This window comes from Oryctolagus cuniculus, chromosome 14 (assembly GCF_964237555.1).
Source record: "Oryctolagus cuniculus chromosome 14, mOryCun1.1, whole genome shotgun sequence".
Taxonomy (NCBI): Eukaryota; Metazoa; Chordata; class Mammalia; order Lagomorpha; family Leporidae; genus Oryctolagus; species Oryctolagus cuniculus.
In genome coordinates this window covers 886,329-912,434 of record NC_091445.1, presented here as the reverse complement: position 1 = coordinate 912,434, position 26,106 = coordinate 886,329, and the positions used below count along the sequence as shown (strand labels likewise).

The 26,106-nt window shown below is 58.2% G+C and overlaps 1 protein-coding gene across 2 annotated transcripts in view; it reads right to left on the bottom strand.

The window, feature by feature from the left end:
* SV2C (synaptic vesicle glycoprotein 2C) overlaps positions 1-26,106 on the bottom strand; it is a 104,415-nt gene that overhangs the window by 35,968 nt on the left and 42,341 nt on the right. For both annotated transcript variants that reach the window (XM_070056298.1, XM_070056299.1), the window contains 2 exons: positions 20,708-20,888; positions 10,691-10,842 (listed from right to left, as the gene is read on the bottom strand). In XM_070056298.1, coding sequence (XP_069912399.1) covers positions 10,691-10,842; positions 20,708-20,888 — 333 coding nt within the window. The remainder of the gene's footprint in view (positions 1-10,690; positions 10,843-20,707; positions 20,889-26,106) is intronic.

Here is a 26,106-nt window from a genome sequence, read left to right as displayed (position 1 = left end):
CAGTGTAACAACAAGGTGACTAATTTTAGAAAATCAACCAAAATTAGATTTGGGCCTGGCGTTGTGGCATAGCAGGCTGACCTGCCACCGGCAGCACCCACATCACATAGAGGCACTGGTTTGAGCCCCAGTTACTCCACTTCTGATCCAGCTCCCTGCTCGTGCACCTGGGAAGGCAGCAGAAGATGGCCCAAGTACTTGGGCCCCTGCCACCCACACGGAGACCCCAACGGAGTTCCAGGCTCTAGACTTCTGCCTGGCCCAGCACTGGCCCTGTGGCTGTCTGAGGAGTGAACCAGCAGGTGGAAGATCTTTCTCTCTCTCTCTCTCTCCCTCTAACTCTGCCTTTCAATAAATAAATCAATAAAATTTTTAAAAAATGATAATTAAGTTAAGATGGGGCTGCTGGGTGTGCCCTGGCATTACAGGAGGAGGGGTTTAGGACACCAGCTGGGGACCCAGCTACGATCAAGCCAGGGAGCACTCAGCACAAGCCAGCCCACCAAGCAACCAACCTCTGGTTCCAGGGGCCAGAACTGCGGAAACAACGCGTGTGATCTGAGCCCCTGGACTGTGGGGTTCTGTGATGTCAACCCAGCAGACTGACAAAGCTGCCGAACAGCCGGCTATTCGGTACATGCGAGACGCAGCAGACGGCCCCACGGCTGACACGAGTTGTCACAGGTGCAGGACTCAGGGGCGCCCTAAGGAGCTGTGCAGTCTGCAGTGTCACAGCCCGAGCTCTGGCGGCCCGTGTCAGGAGCCCGCCATGGATCTCCCTGCTGCGAGGCCGCCTCCTCTCCTCCCCTCCCCAGCACCCACACCCTCGGTCACCAGTCAGCTTCCGCTGCACTCAGCATGAGTTTCCCGCCTGATCCGTTACCTACTCGGAAAACCTCAGCCACCTGCAGTCTCCTGTTTCACACTGACCCCAGAGGCTCACACTGATGGCGCCGGGCTTTGGGTGGTTCCACTGTTAGCACACATAACATCTGCTTTTGCCCCACAACGTTTAAAAATTCTGACTTAAATTCAAAGCTCAGGCCGGCGCCGCGGCTCACTAGGCTAATCCTCCGCCTAGCGGCGCCGGCACACCGGGTTCTAGTCCCGGTAGGGGCGCCGGATTCTGTCCCGGTTGCCCCTCTTCCAGGCCAGCCCTCTGCTGTGGCCAGGGAGTGCAGTGGAGGATGGCCCAGGTGCTTGGGCCCTGCACCCTATGGGAGACCAGGAAAAGCACCTGGCTCCTGGCTCCTGCCATCGGATCAGCGCGGTGCGCCGGCCGCAGCGCGCCAACCGCGGCGGCCATTGGAGGGTGAACCAACGGCAAAGGAAGACCTTTCTCTCTGTCTCTCTCTCTCACTGTCCACTCTGCCTGTCAAAAAAAAAAAAAAAAAAAAAAAAAAATTCAAAGCTCAAGATGGACCTCTTCCCTCCCAGCAGATGGCGCTGCAGCCTCCCCTGGCGAGCCAGATGTGATGGTGAGCGCGGCTGACACAGGCCGGCTGCCCCACAGCCTGCTCGGCAAACAGCCACCTGCAGGAGGGCGTGCGTGTGCAACCACGCCCTGCTTCCGTGTCTCCTTCACTCCTGTGTCCGCTTCTCTCCTGGGGCAGGGAGTGGGAGCTGTGCTCGGGTGCCACACGGATTGAGGGCAAATCAACAGAAGTGCACCAATGATCACAACCACGTCTACAGGAAAATACCGGTGAACACACGCCCAGCTCAGTCACGGGCCCAGAAGCCTCGCCGCAGATCCCAGCCAGCGCCCCCACAGCCCCCTCGTGGTCAGACTCCCGTGCCTGCCCCACAGCCCCCTCGTGGTCAGACACCGCGCCCGCCCCGCAGCCCCCTCGTGGTCAGACTCCTGCGCCCGCCCCACAGCCCCCTCGTGGTCAGACTCCTGCGCCCGCCCCACAGCCCTCTCGCAGTCAGACTCCCGCGCCCGCCCCACAGCCCCTTCGTGGTCAGACACCCACGCCTGCCCCACAGCCCCCTCGTGGTCAGACTCCCGTGCCCACCCCACAGCCCCCTCGTGGTCAGACACCCGCGCCTGCCCCACAGCCGCCTCATGGTCAGACTCCCGCGCCCGCCCCACAGCCCCCTCGTGGTCAGACACCTGCCTCTGTCCCCACAGCCCCCTCGTGGTCAGACACCCGCGCCTGCCCCACAGCCCCCTTGTGGTCAGACTCCTGTGCCCACCCCACAGCCCTCGAGGGCTGCGGAGCCCTCCCTCAGGGTGCGTCAGCAGCACCAGCCCCTGTGGCACTGAGGGGCAAGCTCTGGTTCTTCCATTCCCATGCTGTGACGTTTGTCAAGAGCCATCCATAGCCGTCTAGACAAGTCACCACTTCCACTCACTCAGAGCAGGGCAAGGGCTGCGCTCAGCTCTGCAGCTTCCACCTGCACCACCCATCCTCCGTCTCACCCCCATGGTCCCCACTAACGATGGCCCCACTTTCTCACCAGGGAGTGGCGTCAGGGCGTGTGTGTGTGCGTGAGCATGCGTGTGCTGGGAGGGGGCCCCGAGTCTCATCCCGTGTCTTGCTCGCTGGCTGCACACGGAGTGCAGAGTCCGCGGCAGCTTCCCGTCCCTCCCGCCAGCATCTTTGCTGGGCGCAGTCCGCAGCTGCAGGGCCCTGCAGCCGAGGACACCGTCTACAGTGACAAACAGGCCTCCTTCCCCGGCTGCTCTGAAGATCTGGGGCTGCTGGGAAAATGTGCGGATGCTGTCATCGTGAGGGCTGCAACAATAAATCAGACAGCGCCGAGCCCAGGCCCACACGCCCGCTCTGAGGCCGCAACTCCATGATCGTTCCAGCAGCCATACGCTGCCGATGCTCACTTTTCTACCGAGATAAACATGAGGGCATTCTGCGTTGTATTCTGGTTTCCTTGTACAGCACAGGGGAAGAGGCAGTCAGGAAAAAGGCACCCATAATGGCCCTCAAGATGTGGGCCCAAGGAGCTGACCCCCGCAAGCTCCCAGCTATCCCCCAACACGCAGGGGCTGTCAGGACACCAGCACCGAGTCGGAAACCCCGCATCCTGTGTTGGTGATGGGCACCGTGCAGCACACTGAAGAGATAAACCTGCCCTCGGAATCCTGCAACCAGTCTCCGTGCGCTTTTACACTGTGAGTGCTGTGCCCCTGACAAAACCCTCGCCACACGGAGGAACCGGAGCCCCTGTTCAGAGTGCGCTGCAGGCTTCCGCGAGCTCTGAGTGAGCTGTGCTCTGGGATCGACCACCTGCGCTGGCTCCAACAATCCCATCCCGAAGCATCTTCGGACCCAAGGCCCACAAGCCACGCCCAGCCCCTAGCCAGCACCCAATGCTCATGGCTTCCTTCCCCTTTCAGACTCCGCCCCGTCATGAGCAGGGAATGTGGTGACCAGGTCAAGCCTTGGAACCCAGTCCACTCAGCACCAGGGGACAGAGAACTGGGGAGCGAGTGCAAACAGCACTGCGCTTGGGTTTGTGCAGGGTCTCTGTGGACACCCACGCCAGCCAGGTGGAGACGCATGGTGAGAGCTCCGTGCTGGAAATGAGGCCTCGTCCGCACAAAAGGTGACGTGTGCCACCTGTGCACTCGACGGCGTGCTGCAGTGCTACTCTGGACACAGACGGGCTACAGATTGGAAGCGTCACTGTACATGCTCATTTTTACTGGTTGTGGCTTCTAGAGAACTGAGATGATTTGCGTGTGGCTGCCACTGGATTTCTCTCAGACAGCACTGGGCTAGGCCTCGACTGAATCCTGGCACACTGCACGGTGCATCAGTGTTTCCCAAGTGAGCAAGACAACCCACGGGCGGGCACGTCCTCCACCACGAGTAACCCACCCAGCGTCCACTCCAGGTACTGATGGGGGAGCCTGTGTGTCAGGCATATGCCGTTGACTCCTGCCCACCTGCAGTTTCATTCTAACTGGAGAAGCCACAGAGAGCACCCACGGTTCATCTGCACAGGGGTGGCTCTGCCGCTGCAGGGAGTGGCCAGGGACGGCCGCTCCAAGGAACAGAAGTCAGTGTGGTGGGGTCTGAGGGAAGAACACTGCAGACGCAGGTGACTGCGAACACAACAGAGGGGAAGGCACAGCACAGCCTCCGCGCAGCGCACAACGCGAGGGAAGCCAGGACGCCGCCCAGGCAGGACCCTGGCCGCTAGCAAGGCCTGGAGGGCCACGGCTCAGCAGCATAAGCAGAGCACGCACACGGGGCAGGGTGGGCTGACATCTGAAGGGTCCCTCTGACAGCCTCAGGGGGATGAACCTGGAACCCTAGGGACAGCCTGGACAGGACCCTAGGACAGGATCAGGGTGAACTCGCGGAGCAACCGAGGACTCGTGGGGCAGGAGGATGTGATCAGGGGAGGCTCTGGGTCCCTGACGGCACGTGAGGCAGGACGAAACCTCGTGCTAAGTCTGACATCTGGCGTGTATTGGACAGCAGACTGAAGACCACCCCAGGAAATCTGCTCCAAAGGTCACTCGTCCCCAGCAAATGCCTGTAGCAGGCCCACAGCAGGCTCACTCACAGCTGAACTCTCCCAGGCTTGTGGGGCCCCACGAGGAGCCTCAGAGCTGTGCCAGGAAATGAAACTCCAGTTCGTGTTGACTGAGAAGGGACCTGAGAGAGCCCAACGGGCCCTTCACAGAGGTTGGCAGGTGCCTGAAGGCTGATGATGTTTTTTCATTAAGCACCTGTCCACAGGGCAGGCATGTTTGCCAGGATGGCTGGAGTGCCATTTGGCTTCACAGTCACACAGGACTTTACAGCCCAAAGTCCTACGGGAGGACACCAAGAAGGTGGACACCGTGGACACCATGTCCTGGTGCTGGTGGCCTCGTGCAGAGGGCACGGCAGCCACATGAGCGGCAGCGTGTGGCTGCCCAGGTGAGGCCAGCAAACTCCCAGCAGCTTCTGCCTGGGCCCTCTGTGACTGTGAGTGCTGGGCAGGCAGGGCAGGCAGGGCAGTCCGGGCTGTGAAGGGCCCCTCATGCGGAGTGGCCTGGGCCAGCCTGTGAAGCAGCCGCCTGCCCGCGAGGCTGACCCTCCAGGCTCAGACAAGTGTCCAGGTGAGCCCAGGCTCCTGCGAGTCCAGGTATCGAGGTCCAGAGCTCTGCAGGTCCCCCACGTCCTGACTTGGAGCTGCCAAGTTCGGTACTTACCTCCTGCGTGTGCCGGCCCCACACGGGGCACTAACGTGTGACTTCTCCACAGTGGTCAACTGAGCAACATTCTGCCTTCTCCCTCCCCTGAGCAGGAGCGAGGGGAACAAAGAAACTAGGGCAGGGCAGCGGGAAGGGAACCTACGAGATCCTGGGGGACCCCAGGCAGACACAGGACAGGAGGTGCCTCACTGGAACTGAGGGAGCGGAGGCTGGGGGTCCTGCAGGTGGAGACGCGACGCTGAAAGCCAGAGAGCCGTTCACCACAACCTTCTCAGAGCAGCAGGGCACGCAGAGCAACGTCTCCATCTGCGTGAACAGCGGGGGCCCCGGGGTCAGGCCTCTTCCTCCATCAGGACATGGACAGCGGGGGCCCAGGGGTCAGGCCTCTTCCTCCATCAGGACATGGACAGCGGGGGCCCAGGGATCAGGCCTCTTACTCCAATCAGGACATGGACAGCGGGGGCCCAGGGGTCAGGCCTCTTCCTCCATCAGGACATGGACAGCGGGGTCCCAAGGGTCAGGCCTCTTCCTCCATCAGGACATGGACAGCGGGGGCCCAGGGGTCAGGCCTCTTCCTCCAATCAGGACATGGACAGCGGGGGCCCCAGGGTCAGGCCTCTTCCTCCATCAGGACATGGACAGCGGGGGCCCCGGGGTCAGGCCTCTTCCTCCAGTCAGGAGAAGGATGGCTCTGCGCCGCAGAAAGCACCGTCTACCTGGTGCCAGGCGGCCTGGACCAGCGGCCACCGGTCACTGCCTGGCAGCAGCAGCGAGCCTTGCCTGCTCAGCTTCCAGAGCGTCCAACGCCCAGAAGGAACACGTCATGGGCAAGACCAAAGCAGGCAGCAGACCCAGGGGAGCACGTCCAGGGGCAAGACCAAAGCAGGCAGCAGACCCAGGGGAGCACGTCCAGGGGCAAGACCAAAGCAGGCAGCAGACCCAGGGGAGCACATCCAGGGGCAAGACCAAAGCAGGCAGCAGACCCAGGGGAATGAACGACACAGGGGAAACCCCCCATTCCACTCTTCTCAGGGAACGGCCTGAGACTGGGCTGTACCACAGGGTGGGTCCAGAAGCAGTCGAGCAGCGTCGGGTGCACAGACCTCAGAGGAGGCCGGGCTTGTGGCAGAAATACATGTGAAAGCTTAAGTAGACACATGGCGGGGCCATGGATGTGGGAAGACCGGGAGACGCACACGGACACCAAGAAGTGAGGACACACTCGATTACCAATGGCACAGGACAACGTGTTCTCACACCACGCCCGACTCAGCGGGAGCCGGACAGCGCAGATTCTGACCACCGACCTCTCCCAGTGCCACGCAGGGCCGTGTGAGATGGGACAAGGACTCTGGGGTGGGTCTGTGTCAGCGCCACAGCTCGGCTTAATACCAGTCACCAGATCACGTGCAGTGCAGACCTGCCCTACTGACGGAGGCACCACTGCTACCTCATCTTGACACCAAGCACTGGGGGTGCCAACTGGGACTGCGCTTTCTCCTCCTGTCTTCAGGGCACTTCATCTTTAGGGCTATGGATGTATGCGGGAACTTCAAAAAGCTCAATAAAATGGCATTAAAAGAAATTTTGGTGCAAAACGCCCTGAAATCTGTATCTATGAAATCTGTATTCATTTATGGGGGAGTCTCCAAAAAGTTCAAGGAAAATATGTATCAGGAAAAAACATGGATCTATAAATTTTTCACATCTAAATAAATTTATCTTCAAAAAATTTTATTATTTATTTGAAAAGCAGAGAGACAGACAGAGCTCTCACCCGCTAGTGTCCAACCCACATTCCCACCATAGCCCGGCTGTGGTTAGGAACTCAATCCCGTCTCCCACACGGGCGGCTGGGATCCAAGTGCTGGAGCCAGCAGGGCTGCTCCCAGGGTCTGCACTTGCAGGAAGTGGCAGGAAGGAGCCAGGGCCAGGAACTGAATCCAATGTGGGACTGGCGGCACCTCAGGTGCTAAGCTAAATGCTTATTCCCAAATTGATCTCTTCATCCCAATTCCACGAACACTCTGAAGGGCCCTCATGTGTTATGCTGACCCAGAAAAATCAGCAAAGAAAGATAAACTGTTTTGAAGCTGTGAAGGGCTGCTGTCCACTGTGCAGGGCCCCCGGGTGCTGGATCACAAACAGCTGAGCTGAAGTCGGTGGGCTGCTGACCTGCACACGGTGCACCTGCTGCCAGGGCCCACGGTTCACTCTCGAGAGAAAGAGGCCCAGCTACGGCACGGCACGGCACGGCACGGCACGGCACGGGATTTGCTACAGGCCCCTCCTGGACCTCTGCGGCCACGATTCCTGGGTCAGGACTGAGATACTTCCCTCCACCTCCTCTCCAGCGGGGGGTGGGCGGTGGGGGGCTCGTCCTCCAGCCGCTCCTGCTGCTCTTCCATCAGCTGGATGCAGAAAGGGCGCTGCTCGGCCGCAGGAGACACAGTTCACGAGACGCGCTGACCCTGCCTGCGAGCTACGGAGGAGCAGAACGCGGGCTCCTCTTCTGATCTGAAACTCGGTCAACAGACGTCCTACTGTGCTTTTCCTACATCTTCATTCCCTTTTTGCACCAAGTTGATAGCCTGAGATTTCCAGAGAAGCAAGCCCCGAACATGTCAGCCCAAGGCTGGGACAGCCAGCACCACTGGCACGGCAGTACTGCGCGTACTCAATTCTGCCTCAACGAGACCCGCACTCTTCTGTATTTTTGTTTTTTTGGACAGGCAGAGTTAGACAGTGAGAGAGAGAGAGACACAGAGAAAGGTCTTCCTTTTTTCCGTTGGTTCATCCCCAAGTTGGCCGCTACAGCCGGTGCACCGCGCTGATCTGAAGCCAGGAGCCAGGTGCTTCCTCCTGGTCTCCCATGTGGGTACAGGACCCAAGCACTTGGGCCATCCTCCACTGCCTTCCGGGGCCACAGCAGAGAGCTGGACTGGAAGAGGAGCAACCGGGACAGAATCAGGTGCCCCGACTGGGACTAGAACCTGGGGTGCCGGCGCTGCAGGCAGAGGATTAGCCTAGTGAGCCGCGGCGCCGGCCTCTGTTATTTCTCATTAACTACATTCAACACATTTCCGGGTCTCAGCCTTAGAGACGCTCGCTGTGGGCCCCTCGCTCCAGGGGAGTGCATCTCGCTGTAGAAAAGCCCAGAACAGGAGACAAAACCCAACACAGCCCTGAGAAGGGGAAAACAGAACCCAGCCCTACTCGTCTCGCTGCCAAGACATTTCGTGGCATCGCCTCGTTTCACTAAAGATATTAATTTATTCCTCAGCGTTGCGCCTCTCAGGGCATCAGTAAATGTCTCATCACCATGTCCTGACTCCGTTTTCTGTTTGCCCTTTTCTTCATGGATGAATCTCCATTTGTCTTGTCTCAGCCCCTATTGTGGAAAACTATCACTTACGTCCAAGCACGCCTAGGGTCTATTCCGAAAGGCCAAGCTGAGAACGGCTGGAAACCCTGAATGCCCACTGGCTTTGAAAGCAACTCGGCTTCAGCCGCGATCAATGTCTCCGTGAGTGACTGCAACGCGGCCCGGCTGGTGTTTATCTCTCCACTGCAGGCACCCACCACAGCCGCATGGCAGCATCCGTCAGGCGCCCCCCCCCCCGCCCCCGCCGCCCCGGGGCGGTGATGCACTGCGCCCACGGCCGGCGCTCCACCGACATCTGTGCCAGAGCAGGGCGAGGAAATGAGCCCATCCATAACTGCCCTGAGAGGAAGAACTGACTCGGGCTTGCCCTCTGTGCTGCCAGCTGCTCTCCGTGGATGGGGCCTTGAGGCCAGCGGCAGCGGTGGCGGCAGCGAGGCTGTCATGGCCGCGGCAGCGGTGTCGGGACTGATGTGCGTGAAAACCTGTGCAAGCCACCAAGGAGCCTTGTCGTGGGGGGGCCGTCCCTGCCGCACAGCTAGTCCCTCTGGACAGGCTGAGAGGGCCTGGCTGCCTGCTGGGTGTCCTCCGACCAGCACCCATGGAGGGAACCAGGGCCCAGTGGTCCCCAGCGTTTAGGAAGAAGTGCAAGCCGACTGGCAGCCGTGGAGCCAGCAGCCCCGTCCCTGTTTGCGGTTCCCTCGGATGCGGTACACCGTGGAATCTAACCAGAACAATCTTCCTTACAGCCCCACTCGGTGCACTTTCTGCGTTGTAAGACCATTCCGGGAAGAGGGCTGCAGGCTTCAGGGGCTGCCTGGGAGTGGAAGGCACCTCGGTCACGCACGCAGCCCTGTGTCGCCTCTCCTGCCCTCTCCACAGCTGAGCAGCGTGGGCAAAAGCAGCTCGGCAAACTCAGCCCAGTTTCAACTCTTCTCCCGCACGCGGTCTCCCCCACCCCGCCCAGACCCGTCAGCCTGCCTGTCCCTCACTTAGCACCAACAGGCTCTCCCCGACGCGGTCTCCCCCACCCCGCCTGGACCCATCAGCCTGCCTGTCCCTCACTTACCACAAACAGGCTCTCCCCCACGCGCTCTCCCCCACCCCGCCTGGACCCGTCAGCCTGCCTGTCCCTCACTTAGCACCAACAGGCCCCCTGAAGGGTCAGCAGCTTCTCTAAGAGCGAGAGCAAGACAAAGATGCCCTCTACCACCTCCGTCCAGCATGGTCCTGCAGGCCCTGGCTAGACCAGGCCTTGACAACAGACAGGAAGCTGCTGGCTCTCTGCAGGTGACAGGAACTTACACAGAGAACATTCTAGGCTCCCCCAAAAGCTATGAAGCAAATGAACTCAGGAAGGTTTCAGGATATAAGGTCAACACAGAAAAACTCATTTTGTTTCTATTTATGAACAATGATCCAACTGAAAGAGAGCAGCAGAATCAATTCCATTTACAATAGCATCAAAAAAAGAACAAAGGACTTGGAGTAAATTCAGCCAAGGAGAGGCAAGATCTGTATGCTGAAGATGACATAGACCTGCAAAGAAACTGAAAGAAACTGAAGAAGACACAAATCAATGTGGCAGTGTCTCGTGTTTATGGATTAGAAGAATTACGGTTCTCAAAATGTTGATCTGCCCAAAGTGATCTACAGATTCAATGCAATCCTGAGCAAAATCAAGATACTTTTTCACAGAAGAAAGCAACTGTGAAATCCCCATGGGAACACAGAGGACGGGGACACACACACACACACACACACGCACACCCCATTCAGCCTTTACAAAGAATGCAAACCTGCTCTTTGCAGCAACACAGATACATGGAGGGGGTGTCTGGCCTGGCTGCTGGCACCCAGAGCTGGGCCGGTCTTGTGGGACCTGACCACAGACGCAGGCAGATGGTGTCACTATGGGTTTAAACTGTGTGACACTGACCTGGGAGACCGGCTAGGGAACAGGTATGCCCGTGTCTGGTGACACAGTCCCACTCTATACAGATCTCCGCACTGGGGGTGGGGGGTGGGGGGGGCTCGCAGACACCTCGAAAGCAAGAAGCACTCGATGGCAGAGCTGCTGTGAGACCAGCACTGAAAGAGAGGAACACGACGCTGCCGTGAGGCCGGCCTCTTACCGTAGTGCGGGATGATGGCCCACGCCATGGCGGAGGCATAGATGCCGCCGATCATCCAGAACATGCACAGCCAGCTCAGGTGCTCCCCCCGCTTCTCCCGGGCCAGCACCTCCGCAAAGTAGGAGAACACGGTGGGGATGGCCCCTCCGATCCTGCAAAAGGCACAGGGAACATGTGAGAGGCCAGGGAAGAGCCAGCGCAAACCTAACACCCGCCCCCCCCGCCCACCCCGGCATGCCAGGAGCATGCACCTCCTCCCGCTGTGTTACACGGTGAGTCTGCAGGGTTTGTGCAGGCTCTCTATCCCTCCAGAATCTGCAGTTAGGCTCTGGGGCCCAGGGGAGGCAGTGGTACCCACCCGTGTCACGTAGAGCGTGAACCTGGCCTCAGGTTTCCAGGGCTGGGGAGGGGGTCCACAGGATATTTAATAGCAGTTGCAATGATTTAGTTTGATCTAGCTAGCATTCCCATTAACTCACTTTTTTGAGCAGAGATGCTATGATAGGTGGGAACAATTTCAAACACTCCCAGAGCCGTCTGCAGCCTGCCCCACTGTCTCCCCGACGGCTGTGCCTGCCTGCGACCCAGCCAGGCTGACAACAGACCTGTGGGTCACTTCTGAGATCGGTCCTCGTCCCGAGCTACCAGACATCACTGCAAACCAAGCACCCACAAAAGGGACACAGACAGAACAAAACACGGAGGTGCGGGTTCACACAGCAACCAAGTGGGGCCGGCTCAGCTGTGCAGGCCGGGTGTGAACAGGACATGGCCTGTACTCAGGTTCACAGTTTGTTCATTCTAGGGGGATGGGCCATGGGGTCCTTACTTCAAATAAACCTCAACCCCAAGTTTGGTACTACTACCTGAGACGTAAGCGTAAGGTAGTGTGGAAAACGGTCACTGTTAATGTCCTGGCAACGTGTGCATTCTGGAACCATTTTACAAGATGCGGAACAACAGGAACAGACTGTGCACAACGCCCTGTGCAACCTTTACGCCGTGCTGTGACAGTGGTCAAGGCGTGCAGTGAGCTAGATGCACCCCGTGACCCACGCGCTTTGTGACGTTAATTTTAGGTTCTTGCAACTTTATAGAAATATAAATAGAAGTAAAACACTCCATATGAAGACACATTCTGAGAGTCAGCTGGGACCTCCCCCCGAGGCACACACTAAGCTTGCACACACACAATCACACACGCACAGACACACAAGTGATGCACCTGCCAGTACGCATGCAAACGACGCCTCACACGTCTGCGTGTGACTCAATGCCAGGCATCTGGAAAAGGCCATGAAGCATTCACTTCCCTGTCAGCCTGAGGCAGGGACTGGCACTGCGGTGAAGTGGATTAAGCCGTTCGCAATACCAACATCTGGTATTATTACAGTGCCATTTTGAGTCCTGGCTACCCCGCTTCCAATCCAGCTGTCTGCGGATGCATCTGGGAAGGCAGTGGAGGATGGCTCAAGTATTTGGGTCCCTGCCACCCATGTGGGGGACCCAGCGGAGTTCCTGGCTCCTAGCTTTGGCCTTGCCACCACTTGGGGAGTGAACCAGCAGATAGAAGAGAGCTAGCTCTCTCTCTCTCTCTCCTTTTCTGTCACTTTCTCCCTCCCTCCCTCTCTGATGTTCCTCCAAACAGATAAATCTGTAGGGATAACCAAAGGCAAATTCATCGGTTGGGTTCCTGTGTAAGGGAAGAACGCAGTGGCTTCGCAGGTAATATCCCTCCTGTGTCAGGAGCAGCAGACGTGTCTGCTCCATCTGTTCAGCCCTGCAGGGTGAGGGGGGTGCACGGGTTCACGGGGAGACTGAGGTCCAATGTCCTAAACCTGCAAAGCCATAGCCAGGCCGCATCTCAGCCCAGAGCAGACGGTGGGTCAGTGGGTCAGATTCATCCCCGACTGCAGGGAATGGTCAGGGAGGTTAAGGTGAAACAGCAGGTGCACTGAGAACGGTCTGAAGGGAAACCACAGCGGCCGGACACTGCATTCCCTGTGCCAGGGAAGGCGGCTGCTCGGATTCCATTTCCCACGTCCACTGCAAACAGACCTGGGAGGAACGTGCGTAGGAGAGCTGCATGATGCTCTGGGGTCCTGTGTTCTGCAGGAGGGCGGACAGCGGCACAGCCGGGGGAGCAGACACCGGCAGCTCAGGACCCGGCGAGCACTCAGGTTCGTAAAGACTGGCGGACAGCCTGGGAGGGGCTGGGTTCACAAACAGCTCGCAGAACAACGTCTCGCTGACCCCCAGTCACAACGAGCAGAGACAGAGGAAGGCACTGACTCGGCAGAGGGCGTTCCTCGTCTGTGCGCTGGGTCCAGAGACGCTCTTCCAGCATCTCCCACGCCATTAAAGGAAGCGGAACATCCCAGCCCTGGGGTGTGCCACAAAGCACAGGCCTGACACCCCCTAACAGGCTGGGTGCAGGCTGCGAGGGAGGCCTGAGCTGTCACACGTGATCAGGAGAGACAGGAAGGAGGGAGGGGGAGAGGGGGAGGCATGGGGAGGAGGAGGGGGAGGACAATGACCAACACTCACTGGTGGCCAAACCCAGGGTCAAACTGATTTGGGATAAGTCAGGGAGCTGGAGTAGGGTCACGGCTGGAAGCCACACCTCCCCTGCCCCATGTAATCTCATCCACCCAGCTGTCAATCAGATGACCCCTCCCTGGGACCTGGGGTGGTACATGTAAACACTTCCCTTTCTAAGATCATAAGAAGCCCGGCGAAGCAGAGGGGAATCCCTGTCTCTCCACGTGGACCTAAGCGAGCAGCATATAAAAACCTCTCTTTCCCTTCCCTGGCTCACTCTCCCTGAACAACGCCCACATGTGTGTATGAGCACTTTCCTCACTTTGTAAATAAGCTTTATCACTTTGCACGTTGTGTTTGTGCCTGTATTTAGAATGCTTCTCTAAGTAAGAGGCAAGAGCCTGGATTAGGAAGCCCAACCTAGCCCACAATAAAACCAGAAGCAGGCTCTGCTCTGCCCACATCGGCACACGGGCATGCGTGGTTAGCTCTAGGCCTCCATGCTCCAAGTCACAGGAGCAAGACCAGTATTCTGTGACATGGGAAGTTATCGGTTTCTTGGTATTATGTAAACTATAAAGAGAAGAAACTGGTAGAAAACTTAGGTTATCTGGGGCTGGCACTGCAGCCTAATGATTTAAGTTGCTGCCCGCATGCCGGTATCCCATATGGGCACCAGTTCAAGGCCCAGTTGCTCCACTTCTGACCCAGCTCCTTGCTAATGCACCTGGGAAAGCAGAAGTAGATGGCCCAAGAGGAGACCTGAATAAAGTTCCAGGTCCCCGGCTTTGGCCTGGCCCAGCCTTGGCTACTGCAGCCATTTGGAGAGTGAACCAGCAGATAAAGACCTTTCTCCGTATCTCCCTCTCTAACTCTGCCTTGCAAATAAACAAAACCTACAAAGAAGAAAGCAAACTTGGTTATTTTAGAAGTATTCATTTGTGAACACAGAGTTTGGGTAAAACCAGTGCTCTGCTAAGGAAACGCAGCACCAGTTCAGGCCCCACCCACGGCCCCTGTCACAAGCCCCGCACCTGCGGAGCTCCAGGCACCACAGCAGCCGAGCTGTGCCACCGGGGAGAACAGCATGGCTGTGGCCCAGGACCCAGCGCTGCCTTGAGAAACAGAATTCAGCCACTGACTCAGGGGGAGGGAGCATTCTCACTGCACCACACGGGGAACGGGATGGCAGCAGGCGTGGTGAGGATCCAAGGGAGGAACACAGACACGGCCGCTGGCATACACACCTCACCCTCCCACGACACGGGTGAGTCCCTCTGTGACAGCGAGGGCGGGCGCCTGCCAGGGTGGGCGTGGCGGGTGCCCTGTGACAGACAGGGTGAGTCCCTCTGTGACAGCAAGGGCGGGCACCTGCCAGGGCGGGCATGGCGGGGTGCCCTGAGGCAGACAGGGTGCCATTTAAAACCTGAGATGCTTCCAGCTGAGTCCGAGCATAGCACATCCTGGCGGTTCTGAGCTCAGCTCTGGACCCAGACTGCCCAGCTCTGAAACCCAACAACCTCACTTACTGTGTGACCTTCCTTACCTAGGGTGCACGGGCAAAGCTATGCCAGATAGAACCGTCCTCACAGGGTCCCTGAGGTTTACATGTGTCCTCAGGTACAGAGTGTGAACTCAGATCTGTCCAGGACAAGCACTGGGGGACTGATGGGACACATTTTCAAAGTTGTAAGAATTTTTACATGAGCCTGCACTTTTCTAATACATTAGGGGAACAAGACATCTTAACAGAAAAACTACCTTTGAAAGGAAAATCTTGTAGCCCAGAACTGGGTTTTGAAAAGTAGACCTGGGGGCTGCTGACCGTTTGGAAGTAACCTGATAGGTCCTCAAGTTTCTCCTTTCATAAAACAGGTCCAGAGGCTGGCGTGTGGCACAGCAGGTTAAGCCATGGCTCATAACACCAGTGTCGGCATCACAGCACCAGTTAAGGGTCCTGGCTGCTCCAAGTCCAACCCAGCTCCCTGCTGCCAGCTAATGGCTTGTGAAGGCAGTGGAAGATGGCCCTAGGGTTTGGGTCCCTCCCATCACATGGGAGTCCCAGGTGGAGTTCCTGGCTTCTGACTTCGGCTTGGCCCAGCCCCAGCTGATGTGAAATTTGGGGAGTGAGCCAGCAGAGAGATCTCTCTTCCTCTCCCTCTCTGTCACTCTGCCGTTCAGCCAAATAAATAAAACTTTAAAGAAAGAACAAGGCACTGCTTTTGCATGCCCAGCTGCTAAGAACCATTGTGAGCGAGCGAGGTCACATCTGAAGACCTCTCACTGGTGGTGGTCATGTCCACAATGCCCAGGTGTCCTCCAGATTCTAACCCCGGGAAGCGTGGACACGGTCCACAGCTCTGACGTGGGCATTGTGACGCCGCCGCTTCCACCTCCGCTGCAGACGCAGGAAGCCTCCCGGCTGTCGGCCCCACCCTCCCGCTCTGCTCAGCACGCCAGGCCTCCGAGCAGCTCCCTCCTCAGACGCTGGCTGGCGCCCCATGCGCGATCGTCCCCATAATTGACAGTGACTAGACACAAATAATTCAATTCTGAGCAAAGGAAAGTGAGCCCTCAATGCCAACTCCATTCCCATCTTTCTAATTACCCGGAACAGAGGGGAGGGAGCGTCCGTGCCTGTGCGAGAGACAGGGGAGTGGCTGTGGAGGCCACAGGGCAATCACTGTGCCCTGAACACACACTGGAAGTCGCGTGGAAGACGGCAGCCAGGCACGTGCCTGCTCCCAGGAGACAGGCTCGAGAGCTGATGGAGGGCATTCAAAGGGGAGACGCTGGGAGAAAATGAAATCACAAACCAGGGAGCCGGGCAGACCCACAGTGACCTTCGACCGCAGGGGGAGGAGCCTAACAGCTGGCCCGGGACTTCAGGAGTGAAGTCACACAGAGCACAGGGGTGCCCAGACCCAGGGTCCAGAGTTGCAAGCTGGACTGCTGCTCTGCGGCCAGGCCCCCCTGGTGCTCCTCTGTCCCAGCACAGGAGCTAGGACAGGCCCTGAGCCGTGGGAGGTGGGGGCTCCCCTGACCACTGAGCGGCTCGGAGCCATCGTGTGTTCCAGAAGAAGGCACCAGGCACAGGGCGGTCTCGGTGACACCTGGGCCCACCACTCGCCCTACCTCCAAAGCCTTGCTCTGCCTGGTGGACCCCGGGGACGTCTGAGTCTCCTGGGATTGGTCTCAGCTCAGAGGCTGGGTTAGCTCAGCACCAAGAAATTGAACAATTTCCTGACTGCAGCTACCCTGGTGAGAGGCCACAGGCCCTGCTGGGAAGGCCGGGAGGAAGTCCACCTTGGCTTGAAGCAGCTTCTTCCTCGGGGGCCTGGCCTCCCTCCACTCGGGGGGCTTTGAGACTAGGAATTGATCGAGGGGTCGTGACTCCAACCGGAGCTTTTGTTACTCGAATCAGACTTAGGCCCAGGCAAGGTGACCTCTTCTGCTGAGATCAGGTGAGCACTGCCGAGCTTGTCTCCTCCAGGAGCGCAGGGCCACCCACCACAGCCCTGGACCTGCCCACAGCGACTGTCACTGTGACCTGCCGTCTGTCACCGCCGCCCGCCTGCCTGCCCTCCCCCCACATCTGCAGACTCATCAACCAACTGCACATCGAAAATACCCCCAACCCCGGGTGCTGCACCTGCACACACAGGGCAACAGCCACGTACAACGCCCTCATCTAGAGCTCCACGGCACACTGCACTCCTCCGTGTGGGACTCGGGAAGCTGCGGGAACCCACACAGCGCGTCCACCACCGGGCTCAGGAGCGGGAACCCACACAGCGCGTCCACCACCGGGCTCAGGAGCGGGAACCCACACAGCGCGTCCACCACCGGGCTCAGGAGTGGGAACCCACACAGCACATCCACCACTGGGCTCAGGAGTGGGAACCCACACAGCACATCCACCACTGGGCTCAGGAGTGGGAAGCCACACAGCGCGTCCACCACTGGGCTCAGGAGTGGGAAGCCACACAGCATGTCCACCACTGGGCTCAGGAGCACCGGCACAGAGCAGCGCGACCTCGCGTGGAAAGCAGGCTCCTCTAGCTTCCTCCGCTGTCACCCTCAGCTCCTGTGACCTCCCCCAGGCCCTGGCTGACACGTGGGGGCAGTGCCTCCTTCCACTTCTGCCCTGGCCAGGGCCCAGCTCCAGCTGAGACAGGCCCAGCGCTGTCTCAGGGGGTGGGGTGGGTGCCAGGGGCTTGTTGAGTTGCACTGGAGTGGACCTGGGAAACACAGGTGGGGTGAGGGACTCCCAAGACCCAGGGCAGGAGTCAGGGCACAGATGGACAGAATCACCACGAAGGATGCCCTGGGCCACAGCACAGGGCAGGCAGGCAGCCCTGACTCCGGTGAGAGGTGATCAGGTGTGAACCTGCCTGGATTCATATCTCCTGCACAGGGGGAGGGCGGTCCATGTGGTATGTCTGTGAGGAGCGTACAGGGACTGCTCAGGGTGTTTCCAAAGTCACCACCACTTTCTCCCCAACAAGGGACCTTCAATACCTGCCCTTGGGGCCAGCACTGTGGCTGAGCCACTGCCTGCAGTGCCAGCATCCCATATGGGCACCAATTTGAGTCCCGGCTGCTCCATTTCCAATCCACTCCCTAATAATGCTCCTGGGGAAGCAGCAGAGGATGGCCCAAGCCCTTGGGTCCCTGCACCCATGTGAGAGACAAGGAAGAAGCTCCTGGCTCCTGGCCCAGCTCCGGATGTTGCCGCCTTTTGGGGAGTGAACCAGCAGATGGAAGATTCTCTCTCTCTCTCTCCCCCTCCCTCCTTCCTCTCTCTCTCTCTCTCATCTCTGCCTTTCAAATATAAATAAATAACTCTGCCCTCATCAGACCCTCACACCGGAGGCAGGAGCACCTGGAGCTGTGACCTCCCTTCCCGCTTCCGCTCTGCCTCCAGCCTGCTCCATATATGCTACCGGACACTCTGCAGGTGTGGGGTATGCCGTGGCCATGACAGCAGCCCTTCCCTGTCAGGGCAGCAGGCTGAGGTCCCCACCCATGCTGGCAAGGAATTCATGTGGTGATGTGACCACAGTCGAGCACCTCTGAGTCTCTGGGTCTCAGTGGCGCCTCTCAGCGAAGCCTGCGGTCAGCCACTCCCAGATACTGCTGCTGGGGTGAAGGTGGCACACGGGAGCCATGGCCTCTTCAGTGACAAGATGGATGCCACTCCCTGGAGGGCCCCTAGCAAACAGTCCCAGTGACACCACGCGCATTCAGCAGTGCTGTCCACACCCCAGTGACACCACGCGCATTCAGCAGTGCCGTCTACACCCCACTGGCCCCATCACCCCCAGCTGTTCCAGAGTCCACTGTGTCCTCAGCCAGCGGCACACAAATCGAACCCCGGCACTGGAGGAAAAGCCCCTCTCTCTCTGTCATCACAAAGCAGGTAACTGACTCTGACCTTCTGTCCCAAGAGAAGACATTTCCACACGGCCCCTAATCTCCAGCCGACGAGAGCTCCTGACACCCGCACCACTTACACCCGCCCCCAGCACACCCGGAAGGGGAGCCCAGAGGCGCCAAGGGCACAGTGCAGCGGGGGCAACACGCAGCCACTCCACCCCCTGCACAAAACCACGTCCCGCCCCGCAGGCTGTGATGCTGACTCACTCACACCACCGCCGCCGGCTTCCCAAGCCCGTCACCAGCCCTGACGCCCTCACACTCCCTGTTTACTTGCTATATTTTCTGAGATTCATTTTACACCAGACACCTTGAGAAGGAGGTCTCTATATCCTCAAGAATGAATCAGAGGGAGGCCATCGCCATGGCACAGCGGGCTAACACCCTGGCCTGAAGCATCGGCATCCCATATGGGCACCAGTTCGAGACCTGGCTGCTCCACTTCCGATCCAGCTCTCTGCTTTGGCCTGGGAAAGCAGTAGAAGATGGCCCAAGTCCTTGGGCCCCTGCACCCACAGGGGAAACCCGGAAGAAGCTCCTGACTCCTGGCTTCGGATCGGCGCAGCTCCAGCCATTGCAGCCAACTGGGGAGTGAACCAGTGGATGGAAGACCTCTCTCTCTCTCTCTGCCTCTCCTCTTTCTCTGTAACTCTTTCAAATAAATAAATAAATCTTTTTTTTTTTAAAAAAAAAAAAGAAGAATCAGAAACTACACACCTTCAGTACTTTACTAAGAAAAACTATTTTTTTAAGATTTATTTATTTATTTGAAAGTCAGAGTTAGAGAGGGAAAGACACAGAGAGAGGTTTTCTATCCACCAATTCACTCCCCAAATGGCCACAACAGCCAGAGCAGGGCCAGGCTCCAGCCAGGAGCCAGGAGCTTCGACCAGGTCTCCCACATGAGAGGCCCTCACACTTGGGCCATCTTCTGCTGCTTTCCCAGGCCATTAGCAGGAAACTGGATCAAAAGTGTAGCAGCCAGGACGTGAATCAGCCCCCACATGGGATACCAGCGCTGCGGGAGGCAGCTTTACCTGCTACTGCACAACGCTGGCCCCTGATGAAGGCAGGATTCTCTCATCACTCCTGATTAAGGGCGTTGCTAAGTCTGGGGATTCAGTTAGCAGTGATAAAGCTTCGAGTTGAAGAAAATGATGACATCATCGCCACACCATGCACTCCATGCACTGTGCTTGGCTAACAGCATTTCTTCGTTAACTGAACAGAAGTCAGGAGCTCACTAAAGAACCCACTGTGTCTGAGGATGGAGGCTTCCTATCGGTAGATAGGCGAAGCCCACAGACCGGGCAACACGTCAGTGTGACGCTCTAGTTATGGGTCTAAGAGTATGACTAATGGGTGTGGGTCTTTCATTCATTCATTCACGGCAGGCAGGACCAGAGCCAGCTCCTGTTTAGGTCCAGGGTTTAGGATAAACATTTGTGTGGGGCACCGGTATTGTGGCACAATGTGAACCTCCACCCGCAGTGCCAGCATCCCACGTGGGTGCTGGTTCAAGTCCTGGCTGCTCCACTTTCAATACAGCTGCTTGCTGATGTACCTGGGAAGGCAGCCACAGACGGCCCAAATCCCTGGGCCCCGCACTCACGTGGGAGACCCGAATGAAGCTCTTGGCTGCTGGCTTTGGCCTGGCCCAGCTCTTACAGCCATCTGGGGAGCAAATCAGCAGGTGGAAGCTCTCTCTAATCTCTCTCCCTTTCTCTCTAAAACTCTGCTGTTCAAACAAGTACAATAAATATTTAAAACAACGCACTGCGGGAATGGCTGTGGCACAGGCAAGCGTCGAAACAGCGGCAGTTTCCCAGAAGGGAGCGAGACAGGAGCAGCGGCGAGCCGGAGCTTCCTCTCGCGGTGTCTGGCCACTGCCTTCTGGGAACCAGCAAGGGGGCCCGAAGCCACACGAGGCAGGGCAGGGCCATACGAGGGGACAGTTTCTTGGCAATAAGGTTCTGCGGCATGGAGAACCAGAACCACCACGAGGAACAAACACACCCAGACGCGGAGCACCCTTACCCGAATCCTGAGAGCAGGCGGCAGAAGAGGAAGAAGCCATAGCCTTGGACAAACGACGAGAGGAAGGCGAAGAGGGCGTTGATGGACATGCAGACCAGCAGGGCTTGCTTTCTCCCCACCTTGTCCGCCAGGCCACCCCAGAAGAAGGCCCCAACCATCATCCCGAGGTACACGATGCTGCCTGCAAGACACGGAACACAGATGCATCAGAGATAGGCAGGACACTCAGAACAGTAATGAACAAACAAAACACGCCCAGCACCCTCCGTGGGGAGGCTCCATGAAACACACCCTTCGGGACACAGCAGTCAGTATTCAGGTGGCAACTGAGGTGCGGGGGCCACCTTGGCCCCCCTGGCCCATGCGAGGGCTGGTGGGATGATACAGGGTCTGCTGTCCCACACACAGGAGACAGACAGGCAGCCTCTAAGCCCTGCAGACAGGTGCACAGTGGGCTGGCCCGAGTGTCCTTCACAGGCATCCTGGACTTGGACCCACTGCAGCTCTATCTCTGCCAAGATGAGGACCACGTCCAGGGCTTCCAGGTCAGGGTGGAGCCTGCCCTGCTCCAAGTCTCTGCCTCACCCATGGTGCGGGCCACACCCCAACCCTCCAGACTCCATCCTGCTCTGGCTTGGGTGGGACTGCTGGTGGCCTTGGAGAGCTGGGGCCCAGTGGGAGATGGGGTCACTGGGAGCATGGAGGGAAGAAGCTCTTCCTTGGAGAACCTGTGGGCTGAGCGAGCACAGGGTTAATCCTAACCCCACTAGCTCTGCTCCTAAGAGACTGATTCAGGAGCCTGGACAGGGGGTACCAAGCTGTGTGTGCTGAGAAGCACTGAACTTGGCCTGCTTGGCTTCCCCTCTCAGGGAAGCAGGGGGAATCGAGTTCTCACTGTAGGTCTCCATCACTGGGAGTCTCCACCCACTGCTTTCCAGAGAAACAGCCCCACAGCCCGTCCAGATCTCTGTCCACAGGACATTACGGCAGCTATGACCAGGTTAGATGAGGGATGTCTCCAAAGGGCGAAAACATCGGGGTAAATGGTGCTATCAGTAACGGAAGTCACATCCAGGCATGGCTCTGACAAGGGAACCACATTATCAGTGATGGACGTGGAGCTGGGCGTGGCTCGGGGGAGGGAACTGTGTTAGTGATGGACGTGGACTGGGCGTGGCTCGGAGGAGGGAACCGTGTGATCAGTGAGGGACGTGGAGCTGGGCGTGGCTCGGGGGAGGGAACCGTGTGATCAGTGAGGCACGTGGAGCTGGGCGTGGCTCTGAGGAGGGAACTGTGTCAGTGATGGACGTGGAGCTGGGCGTGGCTCTGAGGAGGGAACCGTGTGATCAGTGAGGCACGTGGACTGGGCGTGGCTCTGAGGAGGGGGTCCTAGGAGTATTGCTGGAGATCCCATCTGGCCAAGGCTCTGCAGGAGTCCTGACCTCGTCCTTCCCCGCATCTGCTGCTTCACTCAAGCTGTTCTCAGTCAGGTCCCAGCGACGGCAGCGAAAGGCGAGAAGCCTGTTCTAGAAGCACAATGCCGCTTGCTGCTTAGGGTCACCCCCAGTTAGTCTAACCACAGGGCTCACGGATCAACATGAGTCCGTGGCAAAGCCCCTGGCCAAGTATGGTGGCCATCACACCAATTAGGAGACAACACAGCTTTTGCACAGGGCTGAGCTCAGCTGGCGCGGAGGTCTGGGAGTAGCTACAGTCCAAGACAACAGCTATCTTTAGAGACAAGGTTCTTGTACAGCTGGTGGCTGTCCTGGGCCTCCGTGTGTAGGCAGACTTGTCGCAGGGCTGACCAGATGCAAATGACCCCTCCCAACAGACCACAGCACAAGACCTCACATGCCCAGCAGCCAACTCCAAGGATGCATGAGCAGTGCCGGGGTTCCAGAGCAGGAGGACCTGTCAGGAGACACACAGCCCAGGGAACCCAAGAGCAGACACGTTTGCCCAGAACACACACACGCACACACACACACACACACACACGGGGTTCCAGAGCAGGAGGACCTGTCAGGAGACGCACAGCCCAGGGAACCCAAGAGCAGACACGTTTGCCCAGAACACACACACGCACACACACACACACACACACACGGGGTTCCAGAGCAGGAGGACCTGTCAGGAGACGCACAGCCCAGGGAACCCAAGAGCAGACACGTTTGCCCAGAACACACACGCACACACACACACACACACGGATTCCAAAGCAGATGGGTTTGCCTGGGAAAAGCACAGTGCAGGGAACTCCAGGCAGATGGACGTGCCCAGGAAATGCGCAGTGCAGAGAATTCCAAAGCAGATGGATGACACACACAGGGAATCCCCAAGGCAGGCGATCGGCCCAGAAGCACACACACTGCCCCCCTCTTGTCCACAGGCTGGGAGGCTTCAGTTTGTCATCCCTGCCTCCCAGGGTAATAGCAGCCACGCTTCTTCGTAACAATGTCCATCTTTAAAACCCCTACAGACCAGGGTGATGCCCACAGGTCACAGTGCCCACGTCTGCTCCAGCCCAGCACTGGGGGCACAGCCACCTGCTCCCTGAGGGCAGGCGCCAGGACGGCACCACTGAGCTGTGGTGATTCCTCTGGCACAAAAGCTGCCATCTGCACCCCAACGTCTTATCTCCCAGCAACGGCGCCAACAGTCCTGCTACCGAGGTCACTGACCCGGCATCTGTCTGTGCAGGCTCTCTTCCAGAACACTCCAAACACTGGTTCACTTCACTTCACCACCACCTGCACAGGGGCCCACTCTGCCTGGGGAGAGTGCACCTGCGCTTTCCGGGGTAACCCTGCTGTTGGCCATTCCCCGCTCTCCCACTTGTCCTTGGGCTCTTTTGAGGCAGTCAAGATTCAGGGTACATCGTGAGCACTCGTGGGCCAGCGCCAAGTTCACCCTGGGAGATCCTTGCTACACTGGTGGAGACAGCAGGACTAGGTAGTCTTCCACTGACTAGTAACTGAACTAGTCTTCCACTGACTAGTAACTAGCTGTGAGCCCTAGGCCAGGCCTCCAGCTTCCCCTGTGCCAAACACTGGGGCTGGGACAGGCGCTGGGAGGGCCCTGCAAAGCCAGCCAGGCTGTCCTCTCTGCTCCCAGGGAGGGGTGGCCAGGGTGGTCTCTCTCGATGCCTCTTAGGGATCTTCCCTCCCCCACTCACCCAGGAGCCTTGACTGCTACTCCCCTGCAGTTGATGCTCCTCCAAACATGCAGTCACACGTGGCCTTGCCCCAGCCAGACCCCACCACTGTCCACAATGGCTCAGTCCAGTGGGCACAGACCCTCCCCAGCTGCCCTGCCCCTCCCAATGCTAAGGCCACAGCATCTCTCTGCCTACGGTTTGCTGCTGCTTATCATCACTGACCTCACGTCATCAGACATCACCTAGAGCTAAGCCCAGCTCTCCTGCCGCTGCATTCCCCGACGGTGCTGGCGGCGGTGAGCCCATTGTTGTAGTAAACACACACAGAGATTCCTCCTCCACACCCACCACCACATACTCGCTGAGCTCCAGTCGGGCATCCGAGAGCTAAGATCCCAGACTGCGGCACAGTGGACTAAGCTGCCACCCAGGACACCCACATGCAACACAGGAGCACCAGCAGCTGGAACCCCGGCTGCTCCACTTCCGATCCAGCTCCCCGCTAATGTGCCTGGGAGGCAGCAAATGGCCAAGTGCTTGGGCCCCTGCACCCACGTGGGAGCCCGGGATGAAGCTCCTGGCCTCAGCACAGCCTAGCCCTGGTTGTTGAGGCCACTGGGGAGTGAGGCCATTGGTGAGATTTCTCTCTCTCTCTCTCGTTCTTTTAAATAAATAAATCTTAGAGTTAAAAAAGATAACCAGGTTTGACAGGACCAGGTTTCTTTAACAACAAACAAAAAGCTCAGATCTGAATTCTTGGCTGCTACTTCCCTGCTTCATGATCCTGGGGTCATGGCTTAGTTTCCTTGCACCCCAGTTTTTACCTGGGCACACAGGGGCTAACAGGGCCTACACTGCAGGTGTTTTAGGTTTAGTGGGAGAAGGGCCCCCCAGAAGCAGCAAACACATCACCAGGTGTGAGGAGGAGACAGGGAAGGCTGGGAGGGGAAGGACCCAGACCAGCAGATGCCTGGGGCAGCTCTGGGCATCCTCTGCTTTTTATCCCAAGGACACGCTCCTGAAACTGAAGTTCTTTACACAGTTACCAGGCTTCTCCTAAAACCAAGCCCCACACTTTGCTCAGTGGCCCTGCACTATGTGCCCAAAAGTATTTGTGAACTGCCACAAAATGAAACAGAACCAGAGAGGAACAGCATCAAAGGCGGGTGTGCAGGGGCTGGCCTGTGGCGTGGCCACCACCCCTGATGCTGGCAACCTCATGGGCACAGTGTCCTGGCTGCCACACTTCTGATCCAGCTCACTGCTAATGGCCTGGGAAATCAGCAGATGATGGTGCAAGTACCAGACTCCGTCCACCGCAGTGGGAGACCCGGAAGAAATCTCTGGCTCCTGGCTTCGGCTGGGCCCAGCACAGGTCACTGCTGCCACCTGGGGTGTGGACCAGCAGATGGAGACCTGACTTTCAAACATAAATAAATAAACCTTTTAAAAAAAAACCAAGTGTGCAGAGGGAAAACTGTGCTTATCTGTGCTACAGATAGTCACAGCACTGCACCGCGAGCTGATGCTAGATGCAGCAGCAGCATGTCTGGGCTGCAGGTGCGGAAAGCCCCACGCGGGCAGGGGTCCGGCAGGGACAAGTGCTGCCATCACAGGCACGGGATGCTGTGTCAGCTGGCCTCAGCCCACCTGGGCCTTCCACAGCACAACGGGAGCCGAAGACACCATCCGATCCAGAGAGCAGCTCCTGCAGTGGTCAGGAGACAGCACGCCTGGGTGGCTCTGCGGCCACCACCCCACCATCAAAAAGCAGCTGGCAGTTACAACCCACTTGGTACTCAGTGCTGCGGCAGCACAGGTGTCAGGCATCAGGGGCACGAAAGCAGTGGCTGTGACACACCCTGGAGGCCGTGTTGGCTCCATGCCTGTGGGATTAGTTCCCACGACTCCTCTTCCCCCAGTCCTGTGCCGCAGGTGCGATGGTAACGGACAGGGCCTGCTCCCAAAGTGCCAGCCACGGACCCGACAGGTGCAGCAGCAGCCCCTAACCCCACAGTTCCCCAGGGTTCCAGGGACGGGGGCGGGAGAGACCCCAGTTAACGATGTGTGCCTTCCCCTCCTGCAGCTCTTGCCATGCAGTTGGTACGTGCATCACCCAGGGAGTTTCAAATCTCCATGAAGCACTGGCACCCAGGTCACACTGGAGACACTGGGTCCACATAGCAGGTGGCCAGGCCACACGCAGGGACACTGAGTACACACACAGCACAGGCGCCCA